The following is a 23,223-nucleotide window of genomic DNA, read 5'->3' as shown; positions in this document are numbered from 1 at the left end:
AGAATGCTATCAGCACCTTGTGGAATCAATGCCACGTAGAATTAAGGCAGTTCTGAAGGCAAAAGGGGGTCCAACACCGTATTAGTATGGTGTTCCTAATAATTCTTTAGGTGAGTGTATATGATGTGTCCCGCGCCCTGTGTTTACATCTCAGAGCAAGGGGATTGTCTGTAGGATAAAGTCTCCACCTCTCCTTGCCCTCCCAGCTCGAACAACACATATCCAAGCCTGCTTGAAGCCCTGCTGGAAAAACCCCACCCCAAGGCCTCATGCACATGACCGGATACGCAAAACATGGGTGGCGTCCGTGTGCGTTCCGCAATTTGAGGAACGGCGCGGACAGCCATTAATATAACTGCCTATTCTTGTCCGCAAAACGGACAAGAATAGAATAGGACAGGTTATATATTTTTTTGCGGACCACGGAACGGAGCAACGGCTGCGGAGAAAGCACACGGAGTGCTGTCCGCATCTTTTGCGGCCCCATTGAAGTGAATGGGTCCGCATCCAAGCCACAAATACTGCGGCTCAGATGCAGACCAAAACAACGGTCGTGTGCATGAGGCCTAAGACACAGCTTCATCGCTGACATCACGTCTACAGGGCAGGGTCCAGGAGAATGAGTAAAACACCATCCTGAGAGCCAAGGTGATGATGATGATGATGATGATGTTGTGTCTCCGGGGCAGAGTTTTACAAGCCTCAGATGTAGATGTGATGTCATCAGGACAGGGAACCAACACATCAGAAAATGACGTGCGACTTCGATGGAGTGCAGGAAAAGGGAGCATTACTATTAGTAAGTGACAATGTGGGTTGTTTCCTGTCAATTGATGCTGAAAATTGCAAAACCAGAATACCCCTCTAAATTATCCCTATTAAAAGAGTTTTCCAATATTTTTTTTTTTTTTTTACTGAAGACTAGTGTTGAGCGATCTTGTGTTTTAAGTTCGGCGTCTAAAGTTCGGGTTATCGAACAATCGCGTTATGGATTCCGCTACCACGGACCATAACGGAATTTAGAATCCATAACGCGATTCTTCGAACTTTAAATGCCGAACTTAAAAAACAAGTTCGTTCAACACTACATAGGCGGGGGATGTCAGACCCCCACTGATCCGCTGGCACTCCCGTGAGCACTGCGGCCTTCTCTCAGCTTAGCAAGCACCGCGCCGTACATTGTATAGCGGTTGTGCTCGGTATTGCAGCTCAGTTCCATTCAATTGAATAGGGCTGAGCTGCTCGTAGGTCACGTGACCGATGAACGGGTCGTCACTGGCCTAGTGAGAGAAGGCCACGGCACTCACAGGAGCACCGCTGCCTTTTCAAATAGCTGATCGGCGAGGGTCCCGGGTGTCGGACCCCCACTGACCAGATACTGATGACCTATCCAGAGAATAGGTCATCATTTAAAAAAAATCTCAGAAAACCCTTTTAATCCTTACACCAAAAAATAAATAAAAATATGTATTTCTGCAAATAGTATATCACACAAAGGCTGGGGAAAGAGACTGTAGTGCATCCATCCTGTGTTCCGCCTCATGCACACGACCATGTTTTGCACGTGTATCCAATGCACATTTTTTGTGGATTGCACACGAACACGTTCATTGCAAAATAAAAAAAATAAATAAATAAAAAATAAAAAGTGACACGTCTGTTCTGCAAATTATATAAGGCTACTTTCACACCTGCGTTTAGGTGCGGATCCGTCTGGTGTCTGCACAGACGGATCCGCACCTATAATGCAAATGCTGGTATCCGTTCAGAACGGATCAGTTTGCATTACTCTGTAAAAAAAAAAAAAAAAAAAAAAAATCGAAGTCTAAGTCAAACTGATCCGTCCTGACTTACATTGAAAGTCAATGGGGGAGGATCCGTTTACAATTGCACCATATTGTGTCAGTGAAAACGGATCCGTCCCCATTGACATTGTAAGTCAGGACGGATCCGTTTGGCTCCGCATCGCCAGGCAAGCAGCGTTTTGGCGTCCGCCTCCAGAGCGCAATAGAGGCAGAACGGAGCCAAACTAATGCATTCTGAACGGATCCTTATACATTCAGAATGCATTGGGGCTGAACTGATCCGTTTTGGGCCGCTTGGGAGAGCCCTGAAACGGATCTCATAAGCGGACCCAGAAACGCCAGTGTGAAAGTAGCCTAACCTGTCCTTTTCAGTATTGCAGACAAGAATAGTCATTTCTAGTAAGAGAGAAAAATGCGGATTGCACACGGAAGGTGTCCATATTTGGTGGATCTGTGGTTTGCGGACCACAATATGGTCTGTTCATGAGGCCTTCTACTTACTTTCTCTCGGTGAACGTTTATTGGAAGCCTGCGACAGGGAGAGGAGTACTCCAAGCTATATTCCCATGCGGATTTATATAAATAACAATAATATAATAGGACGATACTTAAAAGCACTCATGTAACAACTCTTCACATCGGAAAACACTTACATCCGCCAGTCATTGTCATGCTCAGCATTTTGATAACTATGGCTAGTATTATTCATCTGAAAACAAATAGACTGTGAAAGAAAAAATTATCTGAGCAGTTTATACATTTCATTTTAGCCGCAGTAATTAAAATGCTACTCAAATTATCAAGAATGTTTCCTGAGCTGAAATTCAGTCAAGTGCAAATCACTTTTTTATTATTATTTTTTTTTACCCAGGATGCACTTTTAAAGCAGACTTCCAGTAAACTCTGGTTCTCACCCCTTCCCTTTATTATCATCCTCACCCATCCTTTGGTTGAACTTGATGGAATTAGGTCTTTTTTTTTAACCTTACTATGTAACATTAACTCTTGGGTATTAATTATTGCACTGATCTCTGAATATTGCGCTGATGCAAGGTACTACTTGGATTCCCTTAGGCTACAGGACCCACCTTGCTCTCACATTAAAACTTCCTACTCCTTTTCCACCCCTCTCCCCTGTTAGTGCATGCCTTTTACACAGCAGAGACTGCCTGAAAAAAAAGTGCAGAGGCTGCTGTAATCACAGGACTTTATTAGGATTACATGAATTTATTCGCTGGAAAAAATATCTACCACATGTATCAGTGATAAAGCCTAGATCTTGTCCAATCAGCTGAGAGGGATGCATCGATTAGTACGAGACTGAGGTTTTTCGGAACACTATTCCAAAATCGATTTTTTTCTAAAGGAGTTTTCTGGAACAGACTTTGCAGAATCTCATAGTTCACATAGGTACAGCTAAGTCCCCTTCAAGTAATAGGCAATCTCTGTTTAAGGCCTCATGCACACGACAGTTGTTTTATTCCGTGTCCGTTGTGCCGTTTTTCGTGACTTTCAATGGGTCTGTTGAAAACTCGGCTGATGCACCGTTTGTCATCCGCGTCCGTGTTACGCGGTTCCAGTCCGTCAAAAAAATATAACCTGTCCTATTATTTTCGCGGAAAACGGTTCGCGGACCCATTCAAGTCAATGGGACCGCTAAAAAACACGGAGGCACACAAGATTGTCATCCGCGTTTGTTGTTTTCCTATCATTTGCATGGCAAACCGGTCTTAGATTTTTTTTTTTTAACTTTCCTTCATGTCTGGTGATCCTCCAAAAATAAAGGAAGACACACGGAAACTAAAACGGATCACGGAACAACGGAACCCCATTTTGCGGAACGGAACACAACAACGGTCGTGTGCATGAGGCCTAAATGGGTACTCCCACCTTGGATATGTATGGCTGTGCCATACGTGTCTGATAGATGCAGGACACTGCACACTGGTAGAGAATGAATGGATGGAGAAGTAGGTGTCCAGCTTTAGCAGGTGGCTCAGGGGAACCTTTGCTTTCCAAATATCCAGTGGATATGCCATAAATATCTAAGGTGAGAATACCCCTTTATATTATAACAACCAGGTTTTATCACTGAAACCAACACCAATGCGGAGATCGGGGTCTCCAAACCACAACAGAGCGGTGCCACCAGATCCAGGCAAGGAATTAATGGAAAAGTGGATGCACACATGCCTGCCTCTCATCACTCACTTCTATGGTAGCTACACAAACAACCAATTATCGCTGCTTGGGTGTTTCCACAAGTCCCACTCAAGTGAATGAAGAGTTGCTTACATCCGTGTCCACCACTCCATTCATTTTCCATCCGGATACAGCAGCCGCCTCACTAGGTAGGTTTGGGGGAGGGGGGGGGACCCTCGCTCTCCAGATAGGTGAAGGTCCCAGAGGTCAAACCACCTTCTATCAGACTTTTTTGGCCCATCCAGTTTACATATCAAAAACAACCAAGGTGGGAATACTGCTTTATATTATTACAGCGAAATTTTAGCTTGATCCATAATGGTTTCATATCGTGATATATTGCGTCACGTATTTTTCAGCTAAACAAAATATTATATTATTGTATATATTTAGCTTAAATGGAAACTAGAGCTGGAATTATTCATCCATAATGAATCACTTTCTGGCTGCTGTATATATGGAGGCTGCTGCTTAGCAACGCAAGGCACCGCCAGCGGGTGACACTCATAATCAAGGCAAGTGTGGGTTGCGCATATTAATACACACCGCCAACACTTCCTCTCTTTGAAGGAAAGGAACAAAATGGCCATTGCACCCCAGTGCTGGGTTGAGGATAACAAGGGAGGCAACTGCTTGTTTGTTTATGTTTTTCTTAAAATGTGCATCAACAGGGAGGCAAGAGACGCAGCGCACTACGTGATACCCTCTTACCAACGACCGTTGTGCAACAGATAGACGGTATACAAATTAGCTCTTAGCAAGCTCTGCCTCTAGTGCCAGAGTACTGGTTTAACTGGGTGAGAGGCCTATGTCAGGATTCGGGGGATACTATATCTCTTTATGGAGAGCACCTAAACAGCAGAGTCTAATAGGTCGGGCACCGCTCCTCTGCAATTCTGGAAAGAGGGTATGCAAATGAGCTCTTAACAAGCTCTGTCTTTAATGCTACCAGATATAAGATAGCTATCCTATAAGTCAATGGTCGACCTTTTAAACATGACTCGGATAATAACTAAGCCAGCATCTCATCTGCATACAGCGGTTTTGTGGTGATTGCCACTCATCAGTGCAGAGCAGAGAGAACTGGCTTAACTGGGTGAGAGGCCTAGGTCAGGATTCGGGGTATACTATATTTCCTTATAGAGAGAGCGCCTAAACGGCGAGAGAGGTGTCTTAAAAGGCCAAGCAACGCTCCTCTGGAATTCTGGGAAGAAGGTATGCAAATGAGCTCCTAGCAAGCTCTGCCTCTAATGCCACCAGATGTAAGGTAGCTATCCTACAAGTCTATCCTATAAGTCTCCTATAAGACTTGTAGGATAGCTACCTTACATCTGGTGGCATTAGAGGCAGATCTTGCTAAGAGCTCATTTGCATCCCATCTACCCAGAATTCCAAAGGAGCGTGCCTGGCCTGTAAGACTCCTGACGCCACTTAGACACAAAGATGGAAATCACTTGGAAAACCGAGAAAAAAAAATAACATGCTAAAAAAAATAAAAAAAATTTGTCTCTGAGGAACAACGTATACCTGCTACGAGCTGCACGTGTCAATCTAGTATAGTGATGCAAGCAGTCTAGACCATGGGCTGATTGCGTAGTCTTGTTCGATATGAAGACTGCAGATCATGCACTAGCGCTGTCCACATCTGCTGTAACCAACACAGACCGTTTTCTCTTAGTACGTCTTCCTATAGCAATTCCATGTGCTATCCTATCCACAACTGCGTTATTGACTGTGCCTTCCAATAAGAAGCCAGACACAATGCAACCTCCAATTCAAAGCCACTCATCACGTGCCCCCATACACAGCAAGCCCTGCCGAGTCCCCAAAAACAGGCCACAATGCCCCTCCGACCACAATAAATCCACAAATGTTCCCCATTTCCTTTAGGCTACAAGCCCCTCCTTTGCAAATTATATGCGAGTTCCCCCATCTCTTGGGTGACAGGTGAAGTTCTAGCAGTAGCCATCAATCCCTTCTGCTAGAGGAGGAATCATACCAACATTAAATCTGTCAAAATGGCCTTCATGGACGTTATAACAGAGTAGACAGGCCGAGGGATCCCCTATAGGTCAGTCTGCAGCCACCCGACACCATGCATTGACACATTAGCAAACGATCCCCTACCATTTGTTGAGTGTCAATCGAGTAACTCGACACAAAAAAAAAATCCGAGGCAAATTTTTGGCATCGAGGATTAGTTTGTACCATGTGACCACGGAGCACGAGTGAAGCGCTTGCCATTACTCACCACTCCGTGGTCACCCGCCGACACCGTATCCTGACGTACACACATCATCAGGATGTAGTGCACGTATGAGCGCACTATGACCTGACGCTGTGTGACCTCAGGAGGACAGTGAAGTGCGTGAAGAAGGGGCTGGAGTGTCAGGAAAGGGAAGTATTTGATTTTAATGGCACTGGGGATTGATGGTTAGGAGGGGGAGATGGTGGTTTTGGGGGAGTAACTGATGGTACTGGGGGTGCTGAGGGCATGGAGGACGGATGGCATGGGGGTGCTGAGGGCATGGATGGCATGGGGGAGCTGATGGCAAGGAGGACTGATGGCATGGGGGAGCTGATGGCAACGAGGACTGATGGCATGGGGGAGCTGATGGCAAGGAGGACTGATGGCATGGTGGAGCTGATGGCAAGGAGGACTGATGGCATGGTGGAGCTGATGGCAAGGAGGACTGATGGCATGGTGGAGCTGATGGCAAGGAGGACTGATGGCATGGTGGAGCTGATGGCAAGGAGGACTGATGGCATGGTGGAGCTGATGGCAAGGAGGACTGATGGCATGGTGGAGCTGATGGCAAGGAGGACTGATGGCATGGGGGAGCTGATGAGCAAGTTTCTGCAGCATGGCCACTGAAACAGAAGATACTTACCAACTCCGCTCTGGTTTTCCGTGTTGCCTTCGCTCTTTTCATCTTCCAGTCCCGGCCCTGATTACATCCGGATGGCTATGGACATGCTCCTCTGGTCACCTTTCCAGCCAATGACTGGCTTCAGCCGCGACATGCTGCTTGTGGTCACATGCCTGTTGAAGCCAGTCAATGGCTGGAGCTGTGCATGGGACCATGTCCATAGCCAAATGGATGTAAACAGTGTTGGGAACAGAGGACGGGGAGAGCAGGGGCAGCATGGTCCTCCAGAGCAAAGTGAAGCAGAGCAAGTATGAATCTTTTGTTTCAGGGGTCATGCTGCAGGAACTTGTTCAGAAATCATTTTACTGGAAAACCACTTTAAAAGCAAAAATAAAAAATAAATAAAAATAATCAAAATGTTAAACTACAGATCAGTATTTGAAGACATAACTCTTGTCCAGCGTCCACATCGCTCCAAGTTGTTATGTTTTTTTTTTCCAGATTTATGATGTTCGGTTTGTAGCATTTCAGAAGTGTAATAAATGCACATCGTAAATCTTGCATTTGACATTCTTTGGCAATTTCGACTGGACGCCAAAGATCGAAGGTTAGAAATATCTGCAGTGTGCACAAGAGTCTCTCTACTAAACCGAAATCACAATGAAGTATGAGATCAGTCAAAAATCAATAACAAGGTACTTTACAAAATAATGGATGAAGCAAGTAGAGAATAGAATGAGCTTTTCGGAGAAATAATGCATGTCGGCCAGACTGGCAACGTCCTAAACTCTTTGTGCTAATCAGTGCAGGGAAAGGCAAAGTGACACCAACAGCGAGGAAGTTACAAATGACCCATAAAGAGAATGTGAAAGGTGACGGGTTAGGGGCCATGTTACAGCATACCCTCTCTATCAGGGTACGTCCACGTGTAGAGGAACTGCAGAGGAAAATTCTACAGCAACTCCGCAAGAATCCACAGGGAAATCTGCAGTGGAAAATCCCCAGCAACTCATGTGGATTATGGAGCAGATTTGCTTCTGGATTTCATTTGCAGAAAACAGCAGAGTGTAGCGGTAATAGGCGACCAAACATCATTGCAGGAGGCTGGGTTGTACAGAGACTGGAATGGGAGCAACAGAAGCACCAGAGGAGGCGAGTATAGTGCCTTTTAGGCCTCATGCACACGACCGTGCCGTTTTTTTGCAGTCCGCAAACCGCGGATCCGCAAAAAACGGAAGGGCGCCCGTGTGCCTTCCGCAATTTGCGGAACGGAAGGACCACTGTAGAAATGCCTATTCTTGTCCGCAAAACGGACAAGAATAGGACATGCTATATTATTTTTTTTGTGGGGCCACGGAACGGAGCAAAGGATGCGGACGGCACACGGAGTGCTGTCCGCATCTTTTGCGGCCCTATTGAAGTGAATGGGTCCGCACCCGAGCCGCAAAAAATGTGGCTTGGATGCGGACCACAAAAACGGTCGTGTGCGTGAGGCCTTACTCCAAGAAGTGTTTTTTTTGTTTTTTTTTGCTTTATACTTAGGGTTTGTGTTTTTATTGTGGATCATTGGATAAAATCTGCAGCAAAATCCACCAAAAAAAATAAAGTGGCATTCCCTGTCCACTAGATAGAGGATAACTAATTAACCGACGGAGCGCCAGGTTAAGCACGTGTATGATCGGCAGAAGACCGACCATTGGCGCTCCCTCCAATGGAAAGGAGTGGCAGACACTATGGGACTGCAGGACGTAGCCAAGTACAAGCGGTCAGTTCTTTTGAGCAAGTCCACAGAGCTGAATGGAGCGGAATACATGAGTGTGTGAAACATGGGGGGGGGGGGGGGGGGGGGAGGTTGGGCGATCCTCGATCTCATGACTGGAAGCCACTCCAGTGGGGACCCACGCCGTTTGATCCATTTGGTCTTGATGGGACAGTCTCTTTAAGCACACCGGGCTGAGCTGCAATATCAGACACAGCCGGCCGCTAAGAGCGGAGACGCTTTTTTCTCACTTCAGATAACGGTAATAATGCATCCAATTAAATGGGGGGGGGGAATCTAATAATCCAGACCCCTCTTCAGTCCTGAGTGCTGAATGATCTGGATGTCATCACACGAGGCGTTGTGACATATGTAAAATTTCTCATTAAATACATTCATCAATTATTATTATTGTTGTTGCTCAGCAACAAAACCTCAGGGCAGGACTATCAATCCACAGTGTGCAGAAGTCGTTGGATTCAATAAAACGTACAGGGCGCTGATATTACACACTGAATGCTTACCCTGCTACCCCGGGGTCTCAAGCTGTCCAATATAGAGGTATCTGCAAAATGAAAGGCACTTTTGGTCATTGTTCTTTACATTCAATAAAGGAATGACATGTACAGATAGCATAATACGGAGCATGCTCACAGCAACGTACAGAGGAACTACAACGTAAAAATGGCGTCCGTCACAAGCAATATATTCATGTACAGCAGGTTCAGGGGGTTGTAGCCCAGGCTAGCTGTGAGCGGCTTCCTGCAAATAAGATGTTCCATTGTAGGCTACTGCACGTCCTGATCAAACCATGTTTATTATTTTATATTTAAAGGGGATATCCCATGATTAATGTCAAATATGAAAATCAGACATCATATAGTACATAATAATCTCTTTCTAACAAAGCTAGAACCAGCCCTGGACCTCGCATGGATCCAGAGATCTCCCCATTCATTGCTCTGCTAGATTTATATCAAGCTGACAGCTCAGGGGGAGTGTCTCTCATGGGGCGTGTCTTTTCAAGTGCAGCTCAGGGGGCGTGTCCATGCTCGCCCTATCACAGCTCAGGAGGCGGTTGAAGGATAAAACTGAGCATGTGCGACCTTCTCAGTAAGCAGGTTAAAGAAATGAGAAAAAAAAAAAAAAAAACAGCAGCAGGTGGCGCTATACAGATACATTTCATTGAATTACTTAGTAGCTATAATATATTTTTAATTACATGCAATTACAAAAGTATTCAGATCCAGGAGCTGGTTTGAAAACAGTAAAATATTTTTCATGGGACACCCCCTTTAGGGAGAGGGGAGGGGGGGGGGTTGTGCCCTCCAATAAGATTTTTCAGGTTTTCTATAAATAAAATTGAATCACTGTATAATTTAAAGTTCTGTAACTTTCTAATAGGTTTGACATTTTATCCTAAACCTTTTTCAGGAACTTTGCATGCTGTCAGTGAATAGCAGCATCCTTGTTTACATTTAGGAGACTGAAACCTATAGTGGCCCTAAATTGGAAAATCCCTCTATGGGGTTGTGTCACTAAAAATATTCTACACTTTTCAAACCAGGTCCTGGATCTGAATACTTTTGTAACTGTATGGAATTAAAAAAAAATTATAATTGTAGAGCCGCTGAGCTATTCAATAAAATGTATCTGTATAGCGCCACCTGCTGTTGGCCACACACGCTCAGTTAAAATCTTCAGCCCTATATTCTGTTGGAAGCTGTGGCAGTTACAGGGAAAGAGCTGTAGCAGAAGGGACACGCTCCCTGATCTACAGCCTGAAATGATTCTAGCAGAACAATTGGAGCAATGAATGAGGAGATCTCTGGACCAATGTGAGATACAGGGCTGGTTCTAGCTTTGTTAGGTATTGTCATGTACTCTATGATATTTTTTCCTTTTTTTTCACTTTTTACATCAATCATGGCATAACCCCTTTAAAAGGGGGTTGTCCAGCTTCTAAATGTGTTATAAATAACCCTGTCCTGCCCAAATCGACCTGTAACATACTTATCTGCTCCCGATGCTCGGTTTTGGCTATGTGGTTCCAACCCGCCTTAACTGCGCTTGGATCCCTGCCTGTAAACTTCCAGCATGGATGGGGGTCACGTAAGCCACTGCTGCCAATGACTGGCCTCAGCGATGACATGTTCCCCAAGCGGCTGGTGCACTGTGATTGGTTGCTCTGGGCAATAAGGGCAGTTTCATGGTTATTTATTTTTTTTTTTTTAAACCAATTGTTTTTATTTCGGTTTTTCCAAAAGTGTGTTACATTAGCTCATTACATTTTTCGTTACATTTTTGTTTCCGTTTGCTTGTGGAATAAAATTAATGTTGGTTCTAAAGGGAGTGCCACCTCAATTTTGTGTTTGATTTCATGCGCGAAACTCTCCCAGATCTCCTCCACCCTCGGGCAAGACCACAAACCATGCAGAACATCCGTATTTGTTAACGGACATTTTGGACAGTGTGCGATTCTGCCCGCGGTTATTTTCATTGGATCTCTAGGGGCATGGAAACCATATATTGCTTTGTGCATTATTTTATACTGAGTCTCTCTTCATATTTCGTTACCTATCCATTTGCATACCTTTCCCAGTCCTTCCACTAGGTCTCCGGGAAGATCCATCTCTGGAAATTCGCAAGCCCACCCCTGGAACAGTGGCGCATCTCCCCTCCGGGATGTTATCTCATTCATCACCCCATATACTTGAGCTAGGGAAGATATCGAGGTATTTGTTCCTACTAAGGTATCAAAAGGGTTGGTTTTCTTTTCCTTTGAAATATCTTGTACCCTGGATTTCAAGAAAGTTAGCAATTGGTGATAAGCTAAAAAATGAGAGCTTGGAATATTATATAGTGTCTGGATTAGGGATCGACCGATATTGATTTTTTAGGGCAGATACCGATAATTTGTGAACTTTCAGGCCGATAGACGATAATTTATACCGATATTCTGTGAAATTTCATATTTTTTTTTTATTCCTACAGAAATCTGCTGAAAATGAATATTTTAATTGTTAATGTGTAGTTGTTTTTTTTTGTAAATCTTTCTTTTTTATTTATACTTAATATTTTGGTGTGTTTTTTTTTTTTACTAACTTTTAGCCCCCTTAGAGACTAGAACCCTTGTCCTATTCACCCTGATAGATCTCTATCAGGGTGAATAGGATCTCACACAGCAGCATGGAGCTTACCATGGCAGCCAGGGCTTCAGTAGCGTCCTGGCTGCCATGGTAACAGATTGAAGCCCCAGGCTTACACTGCCGGGGCTCCGATCGGAGGAGGAGGGGAGAGGGGACCCTGTGGCCACTGCCACCAATGATTAAAACTGGGGGGACTTGGGTGGGGGGGGGCGCACTGTGCCACCAATGTTTTTAATGTGGGGGGGGGGGGGGGGGCGCACTGCGCCACCAATGAACATAAATCTCTCATTTATTCATATACAGGATGCGGGAGCTGGCTGCAGAATCACATAGCCGGCTCCCGTCCTCTATGAGCGGTAGCTGCGATCCGCGGCACCTGAGGGGTTAACTACCGCGGATTGCAGCTACCGCTCATAGAGGTCGGGAGCCGGCTATGTGATTCTGCAGCCAGCTCCCGCCTCCTGTTCAATTTGAATGAATAAGTTAACCTCATTGGTGGCGCAGTGGCCACAGCCCCTCCCCTCCCCTCCTCTTCCCATCTGTCTCTTCATTGGCGGCAGCACAGGGGGAGGAGACACTGCTTCCTTCTCCCCTGTGCTGCGGAGGGAACACGGAGAGCGCTGAGAGCAGTGCGTTCTGTGTCCCCAATACATTATCGGTATATCGGCAAAATAGATGCAGATACCAATAACTGTCAAAATCCTCAATATCGGCCGATAATATCGGTAAAACCGATAATCGGTCGATCCTAGTCTGGATCTCTTCAAAATTCATATATCTGTTTTCTACCTTGTGCCATAGGTGTTTTACTTCCCTTATCCCTATAGTCCTCTATTTAATAAAATTGCTTGTTTATTGAGAATGCCCTAAATTCTAGGCGAGTCCAAATTTTCATGTATTTGGATAAAACTACCGGTAGGTGGAATAATTGTCTAACCGCTTTCCATGCAGCAATGGAATCTCTCAGCAACACACTTAGTTTGACCGCTCTTGGTATTTCTGAGTATTTCGTGTGTAATATGGCATTTAAGCTCCAGGGTTTGACCATTTCTGCCTCAATGGATAGTACTGAATAGTGCGATGTGTCCTTTAGCCAGTCTATACTGTGCCTCATTAATCCCACTAAATTGTATTCCCTAATGTCTTGCATGCCCACACCCCCGTCACTTCTTGTCCTAGTTAACTTTTTAAATGATATCCTCGACTTTTTTTCCCTTGCCATATGAACTTTCTAAACTCTCTGCTGAGGTTCTGTATATCTGCATGTTTAATTAGGATTGGTAGGGTTTGCATTGGATATAATAATTTGCTAAAACTCATCATTTTTATAATAAAGGTGACAGCGGCCCAAGAATGATAAGGGTAGGTTTTTCCACATTTTAAGTTCTGCTACAATCTTACTGAATATCGGGGGATCATGGTTAGTTTTAATAACTCTTCGCCTATTCCTAACTCTCTGGGGGTAGAATTACTGCTCTGAAGGCCCACGCTGTGAGCTACACTGACACACAGGGAGCGGGACTTGGTAAATTGCACCAGATTTACTAATCAACCCTCTGCGATTGCGCAGCTCCGGCCGGCAGCTAGCGCACGCGCGGGGGGGAAACTTACGGATGGTTACTAGAAGTGTTCCTATGTGACGTCACATTGTGAGGGTCAAAATTGATCCGACGCGTTTCGGAATACGAGTATTCCTTCGTCAGGGATTCTTTTGAGATGCAACAAATCCATTGCACAGCGTGCAGCAATGCGACGCATTTGGCATATCTTCTGACCGTCAGGTCGATACTACAGGAAGAATGATTAAATCTGCCCCTATGCCGTTCTAACAAGCAGTGTGAAAAGGCGTGGGGGCAAAATGGTGCGACGCTTCGCCTTTCTGCTCGTTTTCAGCTTCGCCGCTCAGTGCTGTAGGCGATCCTGATTTCCAACACCCACTTTCCTCATTTGCCAGCTCCTGACGAAACGAAAATCACATAGATTCATGTGGAACTGCATCAAATCTGTGACCGAGGGGGGGGGGGGGGGGAAAGGACGCACCTGGATGACACATAGGCGTTTTCTGATGGGCACGTGCCTGGAGACCACACAGTGAGAGGGCTGCATAGTCTGCCGGGCATACAGCGACACACTAATATGAAATAATCTTCCAAATATTGCGGGTTACTGTCTGTACACCGCCGTAAAGTCGTATAAGGGTGCACGGCCAAGTCAGATCTACAGGTTCCATTTGGTTTGTAGATAGGGGATAACTTAACAAGTGTACTACCCCTTTAAAATGGAACCTGTCACGTTGAGCATTATGTCTGAGCTGAAGGCACCATGTTATAGAGCAGGAGGAGCGGAGCAGATTCATATATAGTTTTGTCGGAAAAGATTTAGTAGAACTTGTATTTTATTCAATTACATTCCTGCTCATTCTGGGTTTTGAAGTCCAGGAGGCGGAGCTATCAGTGATTGACAGCTGTCTCTGTATACACAGTCATAGAGGGAAGGCTGTCAATCACTGATAGCTCCGCCTCCTGGACTTCAAAGCCCTGAACGAGCAGGAACTTAAGGCCTTATTCACACGTCCGTTGTTTCTTTCCTGATCTGTTCCGTTTTTTGCTGAACAGATCTGGACCCATTCATTTTCAATGGGTCCTGAAAAAAAACGGACAGCTCAATGTCTGATTTTTTTTCAGGACCCATTGAAAATGAATGGGTCCAGATCTGGTCCAGATCTGTTCAGCAAAAAACGGAACAGATCAGGAAAGAAACAACGGACGTGTGAATGGACCCTAAATGTATAAATTACAAGTTCTGCTGAATCTTTTCCCATAAAACTATATATCAATCTGCTCAGCTCCTCCTGCCTTCAGCTCAGACACAATATTCAACATGACAGGTTCCCTTTAATGTAAATCTAAAAGTACCCATTTATATCAATGAAGCGATCGAGCGTTACGTTTAGAATTTATTCCCAATTATAACTGCATTTTTATTTTAATTTTTATCTGTTCTCAAAAAAATGGAACCGAGAAGGATCCTAGGGAGAAGTGGAAAGGGCAAAAAAATAAAATAGTCACATCCGATAATCTAGGTTTTTTGAAGGGGTTCTCCAATCTTGTAGAGTGAATGCATATCCCTAGGATAGGCCATCCCTTTATGATTGTAAGTGTACGACCTCGGGGATCCCCACTAATCCTCAAGGTCGTGTGTTGATCCCCAATGATCACGAAGTGATGGCATATCGACCGATCCTACACGATGGGTATGCGCCTTTAATTCAGCACCTGTCAGGTACTGGACATCCCAGATCCAAGAACATTCACCGTTCAAATTGACCAAACTGTTGTGACTTTGGCAGAAGACATTTCAAGAGTGAATACATCAATGACTGAAGTTATTCATTTTTTTTATTTATTTTTTTATCTATTTTCCCGATTTAATTTTTTATTTTTCCAAAAACCTAGTTGGCTCATTTGAGGTAGGTTTTCCTGATGCAATTTTGTTTTTTTAAATTAAAAAATGCAGATATACAGAGTAGAATTGCAGCTACGGGAATGAGCCTTAATGCGGATATTCCTTTTAATACAAAAATATACTTTTTCCGTGAGCGCGCAAGATGCCGTTACTTACCAGTGTGCAGCCTTGAAGATTCATCTGCAGAACATGAGAGCGCAGTCGTGTCAGGGGAAGAGCTGGTTTCTACCTGCAAATAAGAAGGGTCTTAAAAAATAAAAGTAATGGCCATGAGGGCAGCTATGGCAGGAAACCCACACGGGGCTGCGCCTAAAGGAGCATTTACATCTAATATCATTATAGCATACAGCTAGGACATGCCATGACTTTAGGTTTGGTGGGGGTTCCAACGCATGTGAATGGAGTAGAGCTGGAAGTGTCCTGCAAAGTAGTCGGCCGGGGCCAGTGTGCCAAGAAAAGCTGAAGGGGGACCAAGCACTGAATCAGCACAGTGATTCTCAGGACTGGTGGGGGTCAGACCATCACCGATCATACAAGAAAGGCATATCCTAGTTATAGGCGATTACTTTATGAGGTGGCACTAGCCATTTAAAGGGGAATTTCGGTAACTTCCTAGTTATCCCCTCTCCACTGGTCCTGTACACTTGGCCTGATGGACCATGCTGCTCCATTCATCCTCTATGGCAGTGATTCCCAACCAGTGTGCCTCCAGCTGTTGCAAAACTACACCTCCCAGCATGCTCCGACAGCCAAAGGCTGTCCGGGCATGCTGGGAGTTGTAGTTTTGCAACAGCTGGAGGCACACTGGTTGGGAAACATTGCTCAATGGGACTGTCGAGCGCAGGGGATTCCGTTCTCTGGATTGGTTGGTGTTCCTGTGGTCAGGCCCTCACCAATCAATTAGTCATACCCTACCCAATGGATAGGGGGGAGTCATTTAAGTTATATCCCTTTAAATCCCAAGATTCCTTTTCATAGAAATGGAAATTACTGGACACCAATGGTAGATATTAGAGACGAGTGAAGAATTCCAAAATTCAATTTGGCTGCTTTATCCTGAAATTCGGATCGAAGCCCACTTTGTGGACTTCGATTCGCTCAACACTAGTAGATATCTGTATGGCATCTATATGTATAACCTAACACAGGGGGGTCAGCTGGCTCTCCGGCTGCTGTGAAACTACAACTCCCAGCACGCACACTTGCTCATCTGTTCTGGAGTGCCAAAAGTGCCGATCCCTGAGATAGTATAGAAATATATAATGTAACATAAAAGCGTTAGATCTGGGCTCGTCAGCTTGAGGCAGTGTAAACTAAAAATAAAGCACCATTTTCTACACGGACTTACATGTCTGACTACAAATGGCGGCTTGCTGCAAGTCTCCTTCTTGAATTCATAGGGTCCCAGATTCAAATGGGCGAGCCTCTGCCTGGAGTCCTCGGAGAGCTCGCACATGCGTCTGTTGGTATATGGGGATGGGGAGCGAGATTTGGAGGCAATGGTTGGCTGTTCGTATCTCCTGGAGGTTCTGGATGAGCTACTCTTAGGCGTAGAAAGCTGCAGAAAACAGAACTGCGTGTCAGCGATGGACAGACTCTGCAAACGTGAGGTCAACAGACCCTAAGGGTCTATTCACACGTTTGTAGTGTATTGCCGATCCGCAATACACCCGGCCGGCACCCCCATAGAACTGCTTATTCTTGTCCGCAATTGTGGACAAGAATAGGACATGTTCTATTTTTTTCCGGAGCTACGGATCGGAAGATCGGGGCCGCGCTCCGGAAATGCGGAGAGCACATAGTGTGCTCTCCGCATCCATTCCTGCCCCATTGAGAATGAATGGGTCCGCACCCGATCCGGATATTGCGGAACGGATGCGGACCCATTCCACGGACGTGTGAATGGACCCTAACTGAACAAGAAATAAGGCTACAGCTTTCAAGTACAAAAAAAATTGAACCATGTCTGGTCATTAAAGGGGAAAAACAGTCTAGTCTTAAACTGGGGAAGCGTAGACACTATAGACCAGGGATCAGCAACCTTAAGCACTCCAGCTGCTGTGAAACTACAACTCCCAGCATGCATACCTATTCGGCTGGAGGATTTGGGAGTTGTAGTTTCAGAACAGATGCATCCCTGCTATAGACAATACATACAAGAAAGGGGAACTTTTCTGGGCGCATACACCTGACCGATTACATCAAGCATCGCCACTGTTTCAGTGTCTCTACAATAAAACGCACGATTTAAAATGACAAAAATACGTGGTGTCTCAAAAGGCAGGAAATGCTCAACCCCAAATGCAGTTGTGCATTGATGCTCGGGGGCGAGCAGATACTGCGCTTGTGGTCTGTTGCTAAGGGCGATCCCCAGCCAAAAATGCATACAGTGAGGATGCCCGCAGCAGACCACAGGTGCCACAGAGACCTCCTACACCAGATGGTAAAATGCGTGGACGTGGAATGATATATGGAATAAATAGTTACAAGAATAGGTGCACACAGTAACATCTGACTAAACCCTCACACTGATGTTAAAAATGAGACTTTAGCCAGTATATCCTTATATTAAGGACATACCTGAGCCCGCACACCACGCCAAGGTTTCTCAAGTGGCACAGGACCTAATGCTAAACCTACCTGTACTGTATGGTTAGTGCCAGGAGGCAGTGGGAAAATTACAACAGCGTAAGGTCCGACTCACAGCAAGCAGCTCCCTCCAGTGTGACTAACCACACATACAATGGGAGGAGGCTTAGAGTCCCACCCATGGCTGGCTGATATGTTGCAGGCCTCACAGGTGCACCTAATGCTGCCTGTGGATGGTAATCAAGGCGCATTTGCATTGGAGTTTATACACCTCCACATATAAATATACGGGCAGCATTTAGGTGCACCTGTGAGGCCTGCAACATATCAGCCAGCCATGGGTGGGACTCTAAGCCTCCTCCCATTGTATGTGTGGTTAGTCACACTGGAGGGAACTGGGAGCTGCTTGCTGTGAGTCGGACCTTACGCTGCTGTAATTTGCCCACTGCCTCCTGGCACTACCCATACGGTACAGGTAGGTTTAGCGTTAGGTCCCGTGCCACTTGAGAAACCTTGGCGTGGTGCACGGGCCTAAATATAAGGATATACTGGCTAAAGTCTCATTTTTAACATCAGTGTGAGGGTTTAGTCAGATGTTACTGTTTGCATCCACCACAGTAGTGCACCGAATTCTTGTAACTATTTATTCTACAATAAAACCACTTACTGTTAATTAAAGTCTAATTGAGCCAACTACTTTCTTTAGTGCGCAGAGATCTGGGGCAGTAAACCTTTTGGCGGAAATACAAAATATAATAAGAATTAAAAAAAAAAAAAAAAATACAAAAAAAAATAATAATATTCCAGTCCATCTCCTCCGTAACACAAAAACGGTTCACTTGGCCTCTCTTTACATAATGCCTTCTGTCATTAGACAAACAAGAAGTAGCAGCGGAGCCCTCTCTAACCTGTTTCTGCATTCTCCGCCCGTAGCTGGGTCACCGTTCAAACACGCGTTATCCGACAAATCCCTAGAGGGGGCACAAAAAAACAATAATTAAACATCAAGGTCTAGGAGAAAAGGCGATTACAGGTAAATGTCATGCCGTGTAACAAACTGGGGTTTAATTGTAAAGCTTTCCCTTTGTAAAGCTTCCAGACTTTAATAAAGATAATTAAGAAAGACGCGGGACTGGTAGAAAATGTCAAGCAGATAACATTTGCATTTCTGACGATTCAATTACAAATGATTACATTGCTTTGTACAACAATTAGGATCCGACTTCTATTGCGACAAGCGTTTTGTCAGGTCTGACGATTCTAAGTAGCAAAGCTTAACAGGAATAAAAAAATAAATAAAAAAAACACACATGAAGAAAAATTAAAAAATAAAAACTTTTGACATTTGACACCATAAAAGGGATGAGATCACGTCTTAACGAAGAAAAACCAATACAAGGAGGAATCCTGTAAAAATCTCCTTGATGAAAAAAATAAATAAATTATTAATTTGATTTTCAAAATACGCAGAATAAGGTCTCAATTTTGTAGCAAATATAAAAATTTGATTTGAATGACAACGATCCTTTAACCCCTTAGTGACCAGCGGTATGCCTTTTTATGGAGGTCATTAAGGGGCCCCAGCCTAGCCCGTTCTGAATTTCTACTGCAGGTAAAATGCACGTCAGGTTTAATCGCTACGTGTGAACATACCCTTACTTGGCTCCAGTGCCCCATTCCCCATTCCGGAGACTGAATCAAGATCCCTCGCTGCCAAATTTCTTCTATTTTCGGGCTCATTGAGACAACCGTATCCGTTTTGCGGCTGCGCGCAGTCCGCATTTCTGGGCAGCCCCAAGACAGAAATACCTATGCTTGTCCGCAAATAGGGCATGTTCTATCTTTTTTTGCAGAACGGAAGTACAGATCTGGACAGCGCACAGTGTGTAGTCAGCATTTTTGTGGTTGTTGAAATGAACGGGTCCGCATCCGTTCAGCAAAATTCAGGGTTGAATGAGCCCTTACAGTTTCTCCAGACATTGACATTACTTTGGGCTTCAGCCATTCTGAAGAAGCAGAGTTGCAGTGTAAAGCATGAAAGAGGGATGCAGCAGAAGCTAGAGCCTCAGATACCAATAGACAAAGCTGCATTCACTGATCACGGTTGTGCACTAAGGGTATGTCCACATGGCGGATTCTGCCTCTGCAAAATATGCTGCTTAGGGTGCATTATTCACACGACCGTAAATGTTTTGCGGTCCGCAAATTGCGGATCTGCAAAACACGGATACCGGCCGTGTGCATTCCACGGACCACACATGGCCGGCGCTATATAGAGAATGCCTATTCTTGTCCGCAACTGTGGACAAGAATAGGACATGCTCCATTATTTTTGAGGGAACTCGGAACGGAACAACGGATGCGGACAGCACACTGTGTGGTGTCCACAATCTTTTGCGGCACCATTGAAATGAATGGGTGCGCACCCGTTCCGCAAAATTGCGGAAGGGATGTGGATCCATTTATACGGTCGTGTGAATGCACCCTTATCCGCACCAGGAACCGCTGCTATTTTCACTTCAAATGCAGTGGACCTGTTCCCACTTCAGCCCCACCGAATGGCGCCGAACTGCCAGTAGACAAGAAGGGACGTGCCCACTTTTGGAGCAGCATGGCCTCATCACATTATACACTACTCGTTTCCAGGGGCTAGGACCACCCTGCAATCCAGCAGCAGTGGTCGTGCTCGCACATATAGGGAAAAGTGCAGGCCTCTCTGGTGGTTGGGGTTGTGGGAATGCGCTTAGGCAAGCGCACGACCACTGCTGCTGAATTGCAAGGTGGTCGTAACACCTGGAACAGAGTTGTGTATAATGTGATGGAAAAAATGAATCAAACCAGCAAAGGAAGCAATATAGACAATCACAGTACATTAGTAAGTGCCTGGTATTAACTTTCTCTACATGATAAATGCCATTTGTTGAAGTCAGACAACCCCTGTAATGGAGCAGGTAAGACTACAAAGAATACCTAGCAGGTAACCATGTCCCAAAGGTGACGATTATAGATTTTTCCCGGGCACGCCAGTGCAGTATACAGCTTCTAACCTGGATCTGGATCTTTCCAACAACTACAAATATGCTGAATGGCTGTCGGGCAACAATTCGCCTTGTGATGACAAATTGCAGCCTTTGTGCCTATCTGCTTTATCATTGAAATATTAAAGACAAATAAAGGGATATTAATATTAATATACGGGGGGGAAGCGTTCCATCAAAACCGCCGTCCGCCATGTCAGAGCATTCACAGGAAAACTTCCCATATAATCCAGTAATAGGCAGGCGAGTCATAAATCTTGCATTTACTGATAATGACATATATATAACAGCACTTAAGTGAAGTGCCATTTTATTCAGTGGAAATTGTATTAATGAGTACTCGAAGCTATGGGATGCATTTCAAAAATCTTTTCAAGGACTTTCCTGCTTAGGACAAATTATGTCTGCCGCTGATCTTACAATGACGAGCAATTCGCTTCCACGGCGGCCAGTTTGAAGAACAAAATCTACGGCGGTGACCTCTTCCCTGCCATTGGCGTACAGGCGACAAATTTGTGGTAGAACAGACTCCCAAAACGGACTTTTTTTTTTTAAATCAATGATGTAATCTGCCCTTTACAGGGAAAGGGGTTATCCGCTTTTTACAATCCATTTCTAACCCCTCCACCAACCCTTTCACTGAAAGAAATAAAGAAAAAAAAAATATATAAAAAAAAAAAAACACGTTATCCCAGGATGCTGCAGCGACAATCAGTGATCGACTATAAGTGATCCAGTAGTGTAAGGGTCCATTCACACGTCCGCATCCGTTCCGCAATTTTGCGGAACAGGTGCGGACCAATTCATTTTTAAATGGGGCCGGAATGTGCCATCCGCCCTTCCGGATCCGCACTTCCGTTCCGCAAAAAAATAGAACATGCCCTATTCTCCTAAATCTCCTTTTCTCGCTCATATTCATTGGGGGACACAGAGACCGTGGGACGTTCCAAAGCAGTCCACAGGGAGGGAAAAACCACAGACCCATGGAAGCAATCGTCCCTGCAGGCATCTAAGAAACTACCACCTGCAAGACCATGTGGCCTAAGGCCGCGTCTGCCGATGCAAAAGTATGCACCTGTAAGGCCCCTTTCACACAGGGGCGAGTATTCCGCGCGGATGCGATGCGTGAGGTGAACGCATTGCACCCGCACTGAATACTGACCCATTCATTTCTATGGGGCTGTTCACATGAGCGGCGATTTTCACGCATCACTTGTGCGTTGCGTGAAAATCGCAGCATGCTTTATATTCTGCGTTTTTCACGCAACGCAGGCCCCATAGAAGTGAATGGGGTTGCGTGAAAATCGCAAGCAAGTGCGGATGTGGTGCGATTTTCACGCACGGTTGCTAGGAGACGATCGGGATGGAGACCCGATCATTATTATTTTCCCTTATAACATGGTTATAAGGGAAAATAATAGCATTCTGAATACAGAATGCATAGTAAAACAGCGCTGGAGGGGTTAAAAAAAAAAAAAAAAAAAAAAATTTAACTCACCTTAGGCCACTTGATCGCGTAGCCGGCATCTCTTCTGTCTCCTTTGTTGAATAGGACCTGTGGTGAGCATTAATTCCAGGAACAGGACCTTTGATGACGTCACTCCAGTCATCACATGGTACGTCACATGATCTTTTACCATGGTGATTCACCATGGTAAAAGATCATGTGACGTACCATGTGATGACTGGAGTGACGTCATCAAAGGTCCTGTTCCTGGAATTAATGCTCACCACAGGTCCTATTCAACAAAGGAGACAGAAGGAGATGCCGGGCCGCGATCAAGTGGACTAAGGTGAGTTAAATTTGATTTATTTTTTTTAACCCCTCCAGCGCTGTTTTACTATGCATTCTGTATTCAGAATGCTATTATTTTCCCTTATAACCATGTTATAAGGGGAAATGATACAATCTACAGAACACCGATCCCAAGCCCGAACTTCTGTGAAGAAGTTCGGGTTTGGGTACCAAACATGCGCGATTTTTCTCACGCGAGTGCAAAACGCATTACAATGTTTTGCACTCGCGCGGAAAAATCGCGGGTGTTCCCGCAACGCACCCGCACATTTTCCCGCAACGCCCGTGTGAAAGAGGCCTTAAACGTTTGTGAATGTGTGTAAGGAGGACCAGTAGCCGCCTTACACGACTGTGCAGCCGAAGTGCGATTCCTCCGAGCCCAAGAAGCGCCCACCGCTCTGTGGAGTGAGCCGTGACACCTGAGGGCGGAACTCTGCTTTGGGCGCGGTATGCTTCAGCAATTGCAGACCGGATCTAGTGGCGACCGCCACCTTGGAAGCCGCCAATCCCTTCAGAATGACAAAAAGGGGCCCATACGGCGGAAGGGACCG

General features: G+C 45.1%; 1 protein-coding gene across 2 annotated transcripts in view; it reads right to left on the bottom strand.

Annotated features, from left to right (window-relative positions):
- SPATA6 (spermatogenesis associated 6) overlaps positions 1-23,223 on the bottom strand; it is a 79,325-nt gene that overhangs the window by 43,025 nt on the left and 13,077 nt on the right. For both annotated transcript variants that reach the window (XM_040408021.1, XM_040408022.1), the window contains 4 exons: positions 18,748-18,810; positions 16,599-16,808; positions 15,407-15,479; positions 9,161-9,201 (listed from right to left, as the gene is read on the bottom strand). In XM_040408021.1, the coding sequence (XP_040263955.1) occupies positions 9,161-9,201; positions 15,407-15,479; positions 16,599-16,808; positions 18,748-18,759 (336 nt within the window). In that variant the 5' untranslated portion in view covers positions 18,760-18,810. The remainder of the gene's footprint in view (positions 1-9,160; positions 9,202-15,406; positions 15,480-16,598; positions 16,809-18,747; positions 18,811-23,223) is intronic.

Source organism: Bufo bufo, chromosome 9, assembly GCF_905171765.1.
Source record: "Bufo bufo chromosome 9, aBufBuf1.1, whole genome shotgun sequence".
Lineage (NCBI taxonomy): Eukaryota > Metazoa > Chordata > Amphibia > Anura > Bufonidae > Bufo > Bufo bufo.
The sequence above is the reverse complement of the archived record's forward strand: the minus strand, read 5'-3'. Positions and strand labels throughout refer to the sequence as shown.